The sequence below is a fragment of the Candoia aspera genome, chromosome 4, assembly GCF_035149785.1.
Source record: "Candoia aspera isolate rCanAsp1 chromosome 4, rCanAsp1.hap2, whole genome shotgun sequence".
NCBI lineage: Eukaryota > Metazoa > Chordata > Lepidosauria > Squamata > Boidae > Candoia > Candoia aspera.
The window spans coordinates 22,273,862-22,290,741 of NC_086156.1; the positions used below are offsets into that span (position 1 = coordinate 22,273,862).

A 16,880-nucleotide genomic window follows, 5' to 3' on the forward strand; every position below is an offset into this window, starting at 1 on the left:
GGGGCGGTGCTCATCTCCGTTTCTAAGCCTTGGAGCCGGCGTTGTCATAGACACTTCCGGGTCATGTGGCCAGCATGACGACTCGGAACGCCGTTACCTTCCCGCCGAAGCAGTACCTATTGATCTACTCACATTTGCATGTTTTCGAACTGCTAGGTGAGCAGGAGCTGGGATTAACAACGGGAGCTCACCCCGCCGCGCGGTTTCGAACCGCTGACCTTCCGATCGACAGCTCAGCGGTTTAACCCGCAGCGCCACCGCGTCCCTAGATTTTTTAATGCAATAAAAATAAATGTTTTTTGAAAGAGATAAAACACTTCTGAATTATTACTGGCTCTTTTTTCACAAAATAGTGTTAACTCTAAAACCACATGGAACAATGCAGAAACTATCCAAGTTGCAGAACATACACCCATGTAAGCTGTAAATAAAAGCTTAATATGTGGTATATTGCAATACTGTACTTGTAGGTGTTCACACACACACGCACATACAATGTGGGATATTGGAAGTACAGCATCTTACTATGATATGGATCAAAAATTAATCTTTTGGATTTTTAATTTCTTTCAATTTGCCTATGCAATTTGTGGCTCAGAATGCTTTTAAAATGTGTACTTTGATATAAAAATATGCTTCGGTATTTTAAAAATAGTTTTCATGTGGCTTATTTTTTAATGTAGATTAATGTAGAGGGATAAACCAGGGCTAGTAATGAAGTGGGATGGGAAATAAACCGATCTGTCCATTTCTGACTTCCACGCATACAACTGCTAGACAGTGCTGTGCCTTCACCTTGCTGTGTTCATATGTCTGTGAATGCCAGAAGTATCCTTAAAAGGATAGTATTCACTTGATAAAATGCCATCTCTCTTGTGATACAGTTCCCATTCGGTGGATTTGTGTAATATCTTGCTTCTTGTATTTGCTAATGGTTGATATGACTGTGCAGAATATAAGGCAGCAGCTGCTTATATTAATACATATCTCAAAACAAATACACTTACTGTATCTGCCATCTGGCTTGAGAGAACAGAATGCAAAATACTCCTTTATCAAAATTGTGAGAATATTATTAAGCCTTTTTTCTCTTTTTCTTTCTTTCTTTCCTTTCTTTTTTTTCTTCTTTTTGTCTTAAAAGGCATTGCTAAGGTCCATGGTAGCAGAGAAAACCTTGAAAACATGGGTGCTGAAACTATAGAAAATCCTGAAGGCCAGTCAGTCACATATAATGTAGCTGTAACAGAGCAATCTCCCTCTCCTCCAAAAAACTGGTACCTTCCAGATGTGAGCAATCTTCTCCAACCTTGTGCTGTCCAAGAATCTCCCCTGATGAAGGCACAAAGAAAACTATAGAAGAATTTGAGACTTGCCTTTTGTACACCCATATGTAAAATCTCTTCTCATTCACAAAATTTTGGGGACCTGAGTAGATGCCTTCAAACATGCTGAACGTTCTCTTTAAATTATACTTCAAAATTGCAACCCTACAATATTTTGGAACTTCCTATAGGAGCCTTACCCTAACTGAAGTTCTCAAAAGTATCTTGGGCTATAATCCTCATCATCTGCAGCAAGCACAGAGAATGTAGATAAAAATAGGTAAAATCTCATGGCTGGCAAAGGTGGCTGTTCATTAAAAATGCTAAATAGATTTCTGTAATAAAAAATAACTATGTATGCTACTATAGGTGATTTAGCTAGTGACCATAAAAATTTATTAGTTTGTTTGTGTACTTATTTGATTTAGAGACCACCCAACTCCCAGACAACTCTAAACGGCTTATATTTTTAAAATAAGCACTGGAAAAGGAAAAGAAACAAACTCAACACACCAAAAAAATCAACTGGGCTTGACAGCCACCCTAACCCCAAGCCTGGGAGTAAAGCCAGGTTTTCAAAGCTTTTGGAACAGCTGCAGGGTAGGAGCCATATTGATCTCTGAAGGATGCTCCCACAGACTGACAGAGAAGGCCTGCTTCCTAGGTCCCGATAAAAGACATTGTTTAATTAAAGGGACCTGGAGTGTGATAACTCTGCCTGATCTTACTGGATGGACAAAAACTATTGGAGATAGATGGTCCCTCAAATAGCCAGGCCCTATGCCATGGATGATTACCAGCACCCTGAATTGCACCTGGAAGCCAACTGGCAACTAGTGCAGCTTGTGAAACAGCAATGGCACATGGATGTATCATAGCACACCCACCATGCTCCAGAATACACTCCTGCATTCTGGACCAGCTGTAGCTTCCAAATGGTTTTAAAGGGCAGCCCCACTGAGAGTACATTGCAGTAGTCCATTCATGAGGTGACTAGGGCATGAAGGAATCTCTGAAGGACGGTATGTTGCTCCAGATGTATCTGTTTCATCATATACTCTTTCTGAATAGGAATAACAGAAGTACTGTTATTTTTCTTCTAATGACCTTTTTCTTGTTCATCTTGCCCTTTTATTTTCATGCCAGCTAGAGTCTTGTGAGAAATACAAGGAAAGCCATTCAAAAATATTTATTAGCTAATTAAACTGAGCCACACCCTACAACTGTCAGACATGCTAACCTAGAAAACCATTACAATTAATCATCAGTACCCAAAATCAGTACCCATCATCAGTACCCAAAAGGGACTGATGCACTAGGAAAATGCACTCATTAAACTTTCATCATACCATATATTTGGATATGATTTTGGGGGTGTGGATTTGAATACAAATTTCTCTGAATTAACAAAGTGTTCACTCTTAAAATTTAACTAATTTCAAATGTTAAAATGCATATTTAAATTATTGAGTTTGCCTTAATTATTTTTGCCTAAATATAATTGCATCTCTTCGTAGTAGATTGCAAAACACTGGGACTTTGTGTTTTTGTATTTTTATGTTTTTTAAAATGGTGAAATAAAAAAAAAATCCCTACAATAACAACAGGGAAAAAAAGGTAGATAGTGTTTCTACAGTGAAGAAAGAAAACCTAAACATGTTATAGTAATTAAAATAAACTAAATATGATCTAAAAAAGAAAACTAATTCACACACATACACAAAGATCCATGTATATGTATATTTATGTATGTATTTATTGCAATCAATTTATATGGCTGCCCATTTCACAAATGCAACTCTGGGCTGCTACCAAAGTTTAAAACAAAATGATGAATGATATAAGAACTAAAGAGCAACATTATACAGTGGCAACCAAGGAAACCATCATCACCACTACTACCACCATCCTGCTCAAACTTCCTGACCATCATGCCTCTTAAAATAAAGAAGTCTTAAGAGCTTTCTGAAAAGCCAACAGGATCGGGTCAGGACTAATCTAATTTTGGGTAGTATGGTGTTTGAGAGGACAGGTGCTGAGATAGAAAAGGCACATTCCTGAGTCCAACAAGATGGTTCTCTCTAATTGATGGGACTCAGAGCATGCCCCTCCTGCCAGATCTGATTGAACAGGTAGAGACAAGTGGAGAAAGGCAGTTGCGTCAGTAACCTGGACCCATGCCATGAAGGGCTTTATAGGTGATGACTAGCAACTTGAATCTCACCCAGAAGCCCAAGTCCAGTGCAACTCGCAAAGCAAAGGTTGCTTGGACTATTGGACTATTTTCAAATTTGCATTATTCCACAATGTCAATTTTTCATGTGATTTGGGATGAAAACATAACTGCTTGCCTATTAATAATAAATGTGGCTAACAGCATTCAAGGCTGGAAATCAAGATCCCTTTTTAATACACCTGGACTCTAAAACATGCCAAGATTTTAAAGGTGTTATACACTTGCTTTCTAAATGGGTCCAAAGAGAGAAATATTCATATAAAGTCTCATTTAAAAATTAAATAAAAGTCTAATGATGATATAGTTAAAATTGTCTTAACAGGCAGGAACCACGCTGAGATGAGGAATAAATCTCTAGTGTTTTATTACTGCTACATTAGATAGAAAATCCTAACAAACTGAAGAAAACCCATACAGATAAACCCCAAAAGTCAAGGCGGGTCTGTTCTGTGTCTCTTTGAATGACTGCTCAATTCCTCGCTACTACAGATGCGTTTTCCCCCCTGGATAGGGGCCCCCTCCTGCTCACCATCAGTGCTCATGACAAAAATTCTGATAAGTTAAACCCACCATCATGATAAGATCAACCCAATTGGCCAAATCTTCAAGGGGCTTTAGCCTGCCATAAAGATATTCTCATTAATTTATCTCTATAAAATATCTAACAGGAATTAACATTGGAATCCCTCTTAAAATGTACATTAATCTTGATGTAAAGTTCATTTTGATAACATTAATCTTAATGGGAGGTTTAACCAACTAGTTATATCTACTGAAATTGCAAGAATATATTTAGACCTATTTAATTCAACACTTTGTGATATATTTCGAGAAACATATCACCCAAGTATTTTATCAAGTCTGTACAAATTATAAATCCTAATCTCTTATGGCATTCTATAGGTAAAGTAGCAAATTAGACTTGTTCCAATTAATAGTATAACCAAAATATAAACCATATTGTTTTATTACTTCAATAAGTTTTGGTAATGACATTGTATAATTATCAAGGGTAGCCATAATATCATAAGTGTTGAATGCACCACACCTTTAATACTTTGAGACTGAGTAATGGAAGAAGTCAGTGGTTAAAGGACCAATCTTCAGTAAGGAAACAAGGGGCATCCTTATTGGTTGCCACAATATAACTTGATATGTTGAGAGACAAATCCATTCATAAGAACTCTAGTCAGTGGGTAAAGATAAAAAATTGAAAATCAGTGAACAAAAGATGATGGAGACCCATATCTTCTTGGCGTTTAATAATGTCAGTCTGGGCCATATCAAAGGCCTTTTCAGCATCTAACAAAATTATAACAATGGATTCCAATTTATCTATGGCAATATGCAGAATATCAATCATCAGGTGGATATTGTCAGGTGTCTATATTTTTTTTATAAATCTAGATTGAGAGGGGAGAAATGATATTACTTTCTAAAGCCTTCTATCTACTTAATATTACAGTGTCTGCATTAACCAGATACTGCTGTATAGCTTATACATCTTGTGGGCTCTCTCTCAAGCTTTAATATTATTGTAATGTAAGCTTTGTAAAGCAATAAAGAAATATAGAAAGATTAAATGATGGATAATAGGCCTTCAACAATATAGGTGCCATAGCCAGTAAAAATTCTGCACCATTCAGCTGGGGGCCCAATTGGCTTGGGCCCTTTCCCCAGTTTCATAGATTACAGTGTATTTTTCTTCGCCTTCTGAATATCTGCTAATATATTAATTGAATATCTAAATTGGAGATTTTCAGACCTACATTTTCTAGAGTATATTATAGATCAATAATGTAACCACAGATAACTCATCTGTGTTAACAATGCTCAGAATTCAAAGGTTTGCATCTATAATACTTGCTTCCCCTGTATCATGTCCAAATAGGCTTTAAGCATTCGCATTCAACTTACGTTGGAAACTATGAATGGATTAAGAAATACATATTTTTCCTTTTGTAATCTTCCTCTGGTGATCTAGGAAGCCAACATTTAAATAAATTTCAAAAGCTTTACTAGACCCATTTATTTAGACCAGCTTTTGTAGTCACGATTAAATCAAAACCCAGTAAAATGGTGCTAATGCATTTTATATTTTTATTATATTTCAAGTTATTTTTATATTTGAGGGTGTCAGAGAAGAACATTGTCTGTCATTCTATAAGTCTGCTGGCTCTTTCACATGACATAAAAGGGTATTGCCAGTTTGGTCTAGTGGTTAAGGCAATGGGCTAGAAACCAGGAGACTGTGAGTTCTAGTCCCGCCTTAGGCATGAAAGCCGGCTGGGTGACCCTGGGCCAGTCCCTCTTTCTCAGCCCAACCCACCTCACAGGGTTGTTGTGGGACAAATAGGAGGAGGAAGGAGTATTAGGTATGTTCGCCCCTTTGAGTTATTTATAATAATACTAAAAGGCAGGATAGTAGAATAAAATCAATAAATAAATGTTGCATTTGCGTCCTTATTTTAATTTAATTTTTTCCTGTAAAGAAAGAAAAAAACTTATGGGGCTTATTTAGGGGCTTTTTACCCAAACTTTAAAAGAGCATATGGCAACATGAACTGCCTGAGACCACAGGGCTAACTTATAGCTATTTGGGAAGTGACTTTTACGTCTGTAATTGCCTAAGAGAACTCAGATGTATCGGGTTGAGTCATAGTGCAAACTTGGCCTAATAAACTTAATTATTCTAGGTACCTGTACTTTCCTGAGTGCTGCTTCAGTTGACATTCTGTGTCCAGGTAAAAGCTTGTAACAGTCAGTTATGTTGCAGCTGGTGATTTAAGCATCAGGAGTGACTATCCAAGTATAGAAAGGTCAGGGGAAAAGGGGCAGCCAGAATGACGCATGTTTCTTAGATGATAGAGTCAGAGAGGGACCAGTGAGGTTGAGAGGACTGTGTGCCAGGCTTCCTTCCTTCCTAGCCTGCTGCTTCAGGAATGCTACTCCCACTACCTTTTACATATTATCCATATATTCTTTGTGATTCAGTAATGTAGAGTTTTTCTCTTCATTTATCTTTACTAATTTCTTTCATATTTCATTTCAGATAAAAACATCTGTTATTTGGGCTACGCCAAATGTTTCCTTTATAATCCCATTGTGGGTTATAATATTGGCCATACTTCTTGGACTGCTGGTTCTGGCTATGTTGACCTTAGCTTTGTGGAAGGTATGTTCTGTTATAAAATTGGGAGTTAGAGGGGGAAGAGAAAAGAATTTGCTCTTCTCATCAAAACAGTAACAGATATATGAGAAGGGTGTGTCATTTCTAATGGAGAACAGATATGTTTGTGTTGCTAGTCTTTTAAAAAAAGAGACAGCTTGTTTTCAAAGTCACACATTATTAAAGGCTGGTTATAAGTAAGAGTGAAAGATCAGCTGTGATTCCCAAGACCTTTATATTTTGTCCAGCAAGACAAAGTTTCTGCGGCATGTGACAAAGAAGCATCACTAGTATTGTTTCGTCCTAAATCCTCAAGGGGTTATCTTTTGCAACATGTTGTTGTGTGCTACTTTGAGGAGAATAAATACTGTTTTGTAAAGCTTCATGCGATCTTATTTTAAAATTGGTAGATTCTGTTTAATTTTTTTTACTACGTCACTAAATACTTGCAGTCAATAAGCCAACATCTGAGACATAATTTAATTTGGAAAGGGAATATGGAAACAGCATTTTCGCAGAGATAGTTTTCCAGTGTATTAATGACTACCAGCTTTTTTAATCAGGTCCCATATGTTCTCAGATTTAGCTTCTTCCTAAATCCTTCCTCTGGTATTTATATGTTGATAAGCATTTCTATAACAGATAGAACATATGGGATTAGGTACTATCTGCTCAAATTAGAAATAAATTAAAATAATTTGAATCTGTAGTAATTTCATCCTGATTTCTTATAGAAATGTCCTTATTTGGTCCTAATATTATCTACTTATTCTACTTGCATTGGTCATTCTAGAATTTGGTGATCTTTGTATATCAGATAAAGTAGACTAGTGTCACATACATACTGAAATCAATAGGGTATCTTAGGACAGTAATAATGCAATCCTACAAAAGAACCATTAATGGCTATTGATAATTTCTAGACATTTAATTTTTTAAGAGAAAATCCATACAGACTGCAAATTGGGACATAGTTAAATGTTATTATCATGTAACAGCTAAATTAACTTTTAAAAGGACCATTTAAATTATTTTAAATTAACAAGACAAAAGAACAGTTTGATCTTGATTCACTTCCTGAATTTATTCTTAGCATAACAATTTTAAATTTAAAGACTTCTGATCTGCATGATGTACATATGAAAGTACACTATGCAAAATCACTTAATTGAAGTAGAGTAAATATGATAGATTATGAGATAAGTGCCCAGAACTTTCCAGAAAGAGTGTCAACAATTATTGTATAAAACTGTGTTCCTTTATGAAATAAAATAAAAATGTTTGTGTATGTGGAAAGAATCATGAATATTCATAATTTGCTCTGTTATTTATGTACGTATTCAATTTATATAACCGCCCATCTATACCCGCCCATCTCATATACATGACACAGTACAATGCATGACATATATTTATGCTTAAGAAATTAATTTTCTCCAAGGATTTTCTTTTAACAAAGCAAATAAAGTGTTTGAGAGGAACATGAATTTAGTTTAAAACTTGAGTATAGTATTTAGCAACTTTTTTGTATTAAATTCAGGTTTGATTTTTGTGCTAGGTTATTTTACCATAAATGTAATGTTATGCAATTTTCCTTTTAATCAAAAATCTCTGATTGATTAGATAATATTCTGAGTAATTAGATGATATTCTGTCAAAGAGACATGATGGGTGGGATTCACCTTGCATGGTGAGATACAAGTTATTCATGCCTGGTATTAAGTGCTGCCTAAGACATGCCATGCAGAGCTCTTAATTTTTTTTAAAAATCATTCCATTTCTTTATATCACCTTCATCTAGGCAGATAATCACAGCCAGCTACTTAGACTGGCTCTTGTTCAACATTAGGCTTTCATCTGCCCCTTGCTTACATTGTTGGAAAACAGATCAGCCACAGTGCAACTTGGTATGAAATAGCAATTCACCAATAATACTCAGTAAAGACTCACCAGCTGTTTTGATCTGCCTTTCAGGATAAATCATGGTCACAGTTATGAAGAGTTTCAGACTTGAAATCTGTAAAGATGTTTTTCTTGATATTGAATGCTTGGTTTTCACCATTATATCTTTTATAAAGTAATCTACTCTCATAAGCATGAAACAAGTGTTTTTCACACTGGGAGGATGAAGAATTGTAGACAGGCTAACTCCCCAGTCTTAAACATTTGTACCAAAGTATCTTTCTGTGTAGGTATCATTCTGCAAAAAATAACATCATTTTCAATTACTGTATGAATTTGGATGTAGCTATTAAAGTATATCCCATCCAAAGCACCCAGTCACAGTATTGAGATATAAAGCTGAAGTTATTATTTTATAGGTAAATAGATTTGGTCAACTCAAGGCAGCAAACATACCTAATACTCCTGCCTCCTATTTTCCCCACAACAACAACCCTATGAGGTGGGTTGGGCTGAGAGAGAGTAACTGGCCCAAAGTCACCCAGCCAGATTTCATGCCTAAGGGAGGCCTAGAACTCACGGTCTCCTGGTTTCTAGGCCAGCACCTTAAACACTACACCAAACTGGCTCTCTCCCCACAACACCAAACTGTCTCCATTGTGGCCCTTGTTTATGTTTGATTCAACCATAGTCTCTTTCTGAGATATACAACAGAATCCCAATCAAGTCTACTCAAAAGGAAGCCCTATTACATTCAGTGAGTTTATTTATTTTATTTATGAAATTTTATCACCGCCCATCTCCCCCCAAAAGGAGGAACTCTGGGCGGTTTAAAATAAGAACAGAGTTAAAATTCAAGACAATTATAAATATAATAAATACAATAAGAATAAAAATGAGATGGAATCTAGATGGCTGAGAGTTCTCTATCAGTCCGTGAATATAACGGACCCTTCTAAAATCATTCTAGGGCGCTAGCCATCCCCGGGAATGGCTATTCCCCTTCCCTTTCCAGGCCTGCTGACAAAACCAGGTTTTTAGTTTTTTATGGAAGTCTAGGAGCAAGGGGGTCTGTCTCACCTCCAGGGGAAGAATGTTCCAAAGGGTGGGAGCTACTACAGAGAAGGCATGCTTCTGAGACCCCGACAGATGGAATTCCTTTATGGACAGGGTCCATAACATGCCCTCTCTATATGACCGGGTGGGATGGGTCAAAGTGATGGGGATGAGATGGTCCCTCAGGTAACCTGGACCCATGCCACGTAGGGCTTTAAAGATAATAACCAACACCTTGAATTGGACCCGGAAGCAAACTGGAACCCAGTGCAGCTCACATAGCAAAGGTGTTACATGTGCGAACCTTGGAGCACCCAAGACTGACCGTATGGCTGCATTCTGGACCAGTTGTAGCTTCCAGATATTCTTCAAGGGTAGCCCCATGTAGAGCACGTTACAGTAGTCTATATGGGAGATGACCAGGATGTGAATGACCATTCGAAGGGCCTCTCGGTCCAGGAAAGAGCGTAACTGGCGTACATGACATTGAGCAAAGGCCCTCCTAGCTGCAACTGCCACCTGCTCTTTGAGCAGGAGTCGTGAGTCCAAGAGGACTCCCAAGTTATACACCAGGTCTGTCTGGGGCAGTGCAACCCCATCCAGAACTAAAGATGACAATTTCCCAGATCCTGAGGTGCCATTAATCCACAGCCACTCAGTCTTCCCAGGGTCCAGTCAAAGCTTCTTGTTCCTCATCCAGGCCCCCACAGCCCCCAGGCTCCTGGAGAGGGTGGTCATGGCATCACTTACTTCACCCGGGATGGAGATATATAATTGAGTATCATCAGCATATTAGTGATACTTCATCCCATGGTGATGGATGATCTCACACAGAGCATGTTAAAAAGGAGCAGAGAGAGTACCGAGCCCTGTGGCACCCCACAAAAAAGGGGCCATGGGCTGGATCTCTTGCTCCCTATTAACACCGATTGGGACCAGCCCTGGAGGAAGGAGGTGAACCAGTATAGAACCACGCTGCCCACCCCCAACTCCCTGAGCCAAGCCAAAAGGATACCATGGTTGATGGTATCAAAAGCCGCTGAGAGGTCAAGAAAAGCCAGGATGGATGCACTGCCTCCATCCCGCTTCTGCCAGAGGTCATCCATAAATGCAACCAATGCTGTTTCCATCCCGTAACCAGGCCTGAAACCTGACTGAAAGGGGTCTAGATAATCCATTTCATCCAGGATCCTCTGGAGCTCCAATGCCACCATTTTCTCAACCACCTTCCCCAAAAAGGGGAGGTGGGAGACTAGACGGCTGGCAGAGTCACCCCCTCTCTCATGGATGCATTTACCATCGTCTGGACCCAACCACACGTCCCCTCCTGGGCTGCCTTCACCAGCCAGGAGGGTCATGGATCTAATTGGCAAGTGGTGGCGTTTACAGTCCGGAGGATCCTGTCCACTTTCTTGGGCCCAACAGGGTCAAACTGTTCCCAGATAACTGGGTAAGTACATTCCCTGAGCATCTTCACAGACCCTGTCTCATGCTTGGAACTTGGAACGGACCTGAGTGATTTTATCCTGCAGATGCCCAGAAAACTCCTCAGCATGGCCCTGTAGATGGATTTCTGGATCCCCTTTCCCCAAAAGGGATCAGGTAATCTTAAACAGGGCCACTGGGTGGCATTCCGCAGATGCAATAAGAGCGGAGAAATACTGGTGTTTCACCACTCTTACCACCACAAGGTAGGCCCTAATAGTGGCTCTAGCTTGTGTTCGGTGAGATTCGGTCTTTGTCTTCCTCCAGCAGCGCTCCAGGTGTCTCTTAAGGCTCTTCAGAACCCTCAACTTCTCTATAAACCACAGGAAGTGTCAGGTTCGATGGGACAAGAGAGGCCACACAGGCACAATCCTGTCCAAGGCCCCAGTCACCTCCCTATTCCAGGCTGTAGCCAGGGCCTCTGCTGGACTGTGTAGCAGATCTTCAGCTATAAACCCCCAGCTCCCTCTGAAACCCTAACGGGTCTATCAGTCGCCAGGATGGACCAATCGAATAGGTCCTGCCTCCCTGTGGAGGGGGGTGGCATAAGAGAATCTCAAGGTCACCAGGGTGTGATCCGACCATGACAAAGGGGAAATCTGATCCCCTCAGATCACGTTGCCACTGCTCCTACAAGGAAACTACGTCCGGGGTGAGGCCACTGTCTCGAGTTGGGTCCCGAATAATCCGAAACAGGCCCATGGCTGCCATGGTGGCCATGAACTCCTGAGCTGCTTCTGAGGCCCACCTCAGGAAGGCAGATTGAAGTCCCACAGAACCATAAGCCTGGGAACTCTACCGCCAACCCCGAGACAGCCTCCAGCAGCTCAGGCAGGGAGGTCGCTATGCAGCAGGGAGGCTGGTACAGTAGCAACACCCCCAACTGTTCTTGGGAACCCAACTGGAAAAACAGGGTCTCACACCTGGCCACTTGTGGAGCAGTACCCTGAAGGCCACTAGAGATTCCCAGATGACAACAGCCACCGGTCCCCCCCTGCCCTGAAGTCTTGGCTGCTGCCACACTCAAATCCCGGCCAGGCACATCTCCAAAAGAGGCATACCTCCTTCCAGGCCCAGCCAGTTTTCAGTAATGTATGCCACGTCTGCCCCCTCCTCTGTGATCAAATCACATATGAGGGGGGCCTTCCTGTTAACAGACCTGGCATTACAAAGCAACAGCCGAGGATCTTACAACCTATAATTTGCTTATTCAGTTTATAACAGTTTATAATTTGTGTAAGATTATTCCCTGGTAAGTGTACATAAGACTGATTCTATAGATAAGTTAAACACTTGTGAATATGCTGTGCTTCTGGGAAGTTCTCCTTGTAGTAGTAGTAATAGGATTTCCATATGCCATGCAACAGGATTTTTTTGTTGTTTGTAGCCTTTCTATCAGTTGCATGGCATTTGAATCAGTTCTCTATATACAAAAACAGTTCTGAATTTAAGTCAGTTTGATATATAATCTTACTATTTTGAAAAAGATAATATACCAAAATGACTTAATTTCAAAAGTGCAGATGTTTTAAATGGCAACTCAAGCTCCACTTGCCAATGATTACGAGAACTATAATACATCTGGAGACAACCATAAGCATATCTAGTCAAGTCCTAATGGTAGTCTGAAGTTTGGAAACAAGATGTTAGAGTTATCAGATGGTTGATTTCCCAACTTGCTTACATTTGATTGTTTTGTTCTAGTGTGGCTTCTTTGACAGAGCCAGGCCTCCTAGAGATGACATGGCTGACAGAGTACAACTAACAAGTGACAAGACTACTGATACGTAGAAAATGAGAGTCCATATCAAGAGCTTGGGTTCATGTGCCAGGAACCTTAATTTGGATTCAAGATGGCCAACTAGCTGTAATTGGACCTATGCAATTTTCTACACATTCAGAACATAGATGACAGAAAAGAATATTATCTCTGCCTCAGAACTGATGAGCAACCTTCCATCCCAAGGGAGTAAATGAAAAAGAATTGCTTCAGTTTTTCAAAACTGATTCTTCGTGAGATCATGGGATACATAAAAAGCATTCATAAATCCAAATGGGGCAGTGATGGAATGCCAACGATGCTTAAATGGAGGAAGGACGAGCAAGACACAATGTTCAACTTTACTGTATAAAGGCAAAATCTTGAGGCATCTCCCTAGGGATAGGAACTTTTATAAACTCTGGCTCAGGGAGACAAGCAATGATATGGATACTATGAAAGTACTTCCAAAAAGCAAAAATAACCTTTCAAAATACTTCTTGAAAGTAAGGCACACAAGTATTTATTTTCCATCTTTTGTAGACTGGGCATCCTAACAAAAATGGGGTCTGAAATTTTATGGTTTCACTATCTCATATGTAAATAGAGTGAATATATCCTTTGCATTCCACATACCAATTATAAATGTTTGGAAAGAAGCAAAGCTATATATTATTTTATAGGAGTAAATGTATTATAAAGATCCATAGAATTGGAGGCCTTGGAAGTGAGCCTCAACGTTACCCTAATTCCTAAGGCACAAAATAGATGTTTCCATTTATTTAATGACACTACACCATGAACATAACTGATTAAGATTGTTTGCAATATCGTGACTGTAAAGCACAGAGAAGTCTGGTATCCCAGGGAGAAGACAGAAGTTAAAATGGGGAATGGGGGTTGAATCTGTATAGATTATCTATATTCAAGTAAATACAGATCTTTCTAATAGGAACTGGATTATATTACTAGATATCTAACTTCTTTCCAAGTCACAGATTATAAAAGCAGGCAAAGAGAAAAACCAATTAGAAAATTTGATTTGGTAAAAATATTCCTATGTAAAATAAATCGAATCAAGAAATAAAAATCATTCCCCAAGCCTTTCCAAGAAAAGTTCTATGGTTCACTAATACTATAGTTAACTTTTCTTTTGAATGGGTGGATTATTCATAAGAATTAAACATTTGAAGATGTAGTTACATAAATCATTCCTAAACTCACTATGGGACATCTGGCTAGCAGATTAATCTTGGAAAGGACCTTCATCAACTTTGTTCAAAACGCTTTTGAAATGAGTGTATTTTGTTTGTGTTTTTGCTCCCATGACTCCCTCTAGGTGCAGGTTGATAAGCCAGTTTGGTCTAGTGGTTAAGGTGCTGGGCTAGAAACCAGGAGTCTGTGAGTTCTAGTCCCACCTTGGCCATGAGAGCCAGCTGGGTGACCTTGGGCCAGTCACTTTCTCTCAGCCCAACTCGGTGCAATGTAGACTAGCCTCTTTGTGGTGCACCCTGGGTGTCAGTACTCATGACACTGGGCAACGTGACTTGTCACAGCTAAATAGTCTACACATCTGGCTGCTGGACTTCACAAGGATTTCCCAGCAAGAAAAAGCAGCATGAACACTGAACTGCTATGCCATACGATGAAAAAAAAAAGTGTAGGTAATCTAGAATTATGTATCTCCAATAGGGATGTTTTTCTGCTCTCTAATGGAAGACGGTTCAGAGACATTAGTTCTTATACATATAAGAACGATTCCAGCAGCTTTTAGAAGCCTGGGAGCTATCTCCCATGGAATGACTTCAGTACAGCGAGCAGATTTGTGAACATTCTTTCTTGTTTTTTTAATGGATTGTATTTTTTTTATTGGGCCAAATATAAAATGATTTCCAGTCCATAGGTTATATAATGATAGGACCAAAGTATGAAACATTGAAACAAATTCAAAATGTATTTGTGTTTTTTGAGTAAATGCATTTATTTGCAACCAAACAATGAAAAAGTCTGCATTAAGTTTTGTAGTATTTATGCTTTTCAGCATCTCATTATCTTCTCTTCTCCTTGGTTGGTTTATGGATGCTATGTCTAACACCAGATGTCCTAGCTACAGGTGTTCCAATACTCCTACTGTTTGACCTGCCAAACCCCAAAACCGTTATGTCATTTCTGTTGACATCAGGGTAGACACAGAGAAAAAAATTATTCCTTCAGACCCCTATCCCATTCTGCTGCTAGAACCCTTTGAACATGCCAATACCTTTTGTACAATTTTTCTCCAGCCAAGAAATACGTTAGATGACGTTGTACCTGTTGATCCTCTCTTCAAAGAAGAGTCTGAATTTCCAACAGTTAACTCGGTAGCTAGAAGAAAGTTGTTTTTGTCTTTCTCTGGGATTTTTGTTTACCTTCCAGTCTAACCCACAATCCTGGGATTCCTGGTGGCCCCGGTACTATCAGGTCTGACCCTGTTTGATTTTTTCAAGATTAGCCAAGGTTAGCTAGATGCTGTCACCTGTTTTTTGAAAATCTTATTCCATTGGCTACTATTTTAAAAGTAACAGGCTTTGTAGGAGTCAAAGAACCTTTGCAGGGCAGTATTTAAACAAGCAGTTGCTTTTTAAAAAAATAGAGGAGGCCTGTAATCACTCAGCTAGGGAGGGACAACCTCTGCCCCTTGGTCAATTTCATCTGGCCTTTGATCTCATTTCAAGAGGCCTTTGCAAGTGATGAGAGTCCTGGTAAGAATGAACTCTATTCTTTGGCAATATCTGCTGACTGGTAAGAAAGAAAAGTAAATGTCAAAAAGAATAAAGTATTAGAAAGGAGAGAATTATGGTCCATTTATTTTTATTCTAATTTCACTTACTTTCTTCAGCTGCACTGTACAGTATTAGCTGTATAACATTATATTGCATTGTTTCCTGTTACAACTCTCAACACAAAAAAAGTTGTCTTGCGCCTAAAGAGGCTACAGTATTCCCTTAGCCTGAGATCTCTACCTGATCATAATTAGACTTACTGTGATCTTCATTTCAGCAGACACTGATCAAGGGTGGGAGGAGGGAACCTGTCGTACAATGAATTGAGGAAGAATAGTCAAGAGTGGAGTGCTATTGTGCTATTTCCTCTGGATTTATATAAAACATGTAAAGGATGACTGCTCCAGCTATAAAAGCAGTTCCTCCTCAACTGATTAATATCCATCTATGTAGAGAAAGCAATTAGTGTTGTTTTTGTAAATAGTAAATATTGATTTATAATAATCCAGAACAATGGCCTGGCTGCGCACATTGCAATGGTATGTGGGAAAGACCTTGGGAGATGGGGTGAAGAGATGCTGCCTAGGCAACGGTCAGATAAGAGAGGGCGTAACCCGCAGCTGCATAGTGGGAGGGGCAAGAGGCTCAGAAAGATTCTCAGAAGAAATCCATCCCTAGTTTCTTGGGCTGTAAAGGAAATGGTGGGAAAATTGTATTTTCAGACTTGCAAGATTCTGTTAATGTAGCTTTACAATAAAGTAGAATTAGCTCCGTCTCCCAAGGTCTTTCCCATGTACCATTACACACATGTACATCAGTGACACATAACTCTCTTGGGTGAATGAGATAGAATATGTGTTTTTTTAAAGTTTCATATGTGCAATACTTTTGTACTATCTGTGTACATGGTGCATGTTTACACTGGCATTTGTGTTTCTTAAAGAAGTTCAGATGTATTAAGAAATAAAATAAGTGTTACCTTACCTACAGGTTTCGTTAGCATTTATTTAAAACAGAATCAGCATTTTATATGGTCCTCTGATGAAAAAAGATCTATGAACAGCCACAAACACTAGTCTACTGCTTCCCAATGGCCATGAAAATTCAACTATTTGCTTCACCTACAAGGACAGCCCTGAGAGAGGTACACAAAGGGTAACTCGTTCAATTCACTGGGGGAAGCCAAATC

General features: G+C 39.2%; 1 protein-coding gene across 1 annotated transcript in view; it reads left to right on the top strand.

The window, feature by feature from the left end:
• ITGA8 (integrin subunit alpha 8) overlaps positions 1-14,929 on the top strand; it is a 130,396-nt gene extending 115,467 nt beyond the window's left edge. Inside the window, exons 29-31 of the mRNA XM_063303582.1 lie at positions 6,611-6,733; positions 12,875-14,274; positions 14,594-14,929. Coding sequence (XP_063159652.1) covers positions 6,611-6,733; positions 12,875-12,961 — 210 coding nt within the window. The 3' untranslated portion in view covers positions 12,962-14,274; positions 14,594-14,929. The remainder of the gene's footprint in view (positions 1-6,610; positions 6,734-12,874; positions 14,275-14,593) is intronic.
• Positions 14,930-16,880: the final 1,951 nt, after the last annotated feature.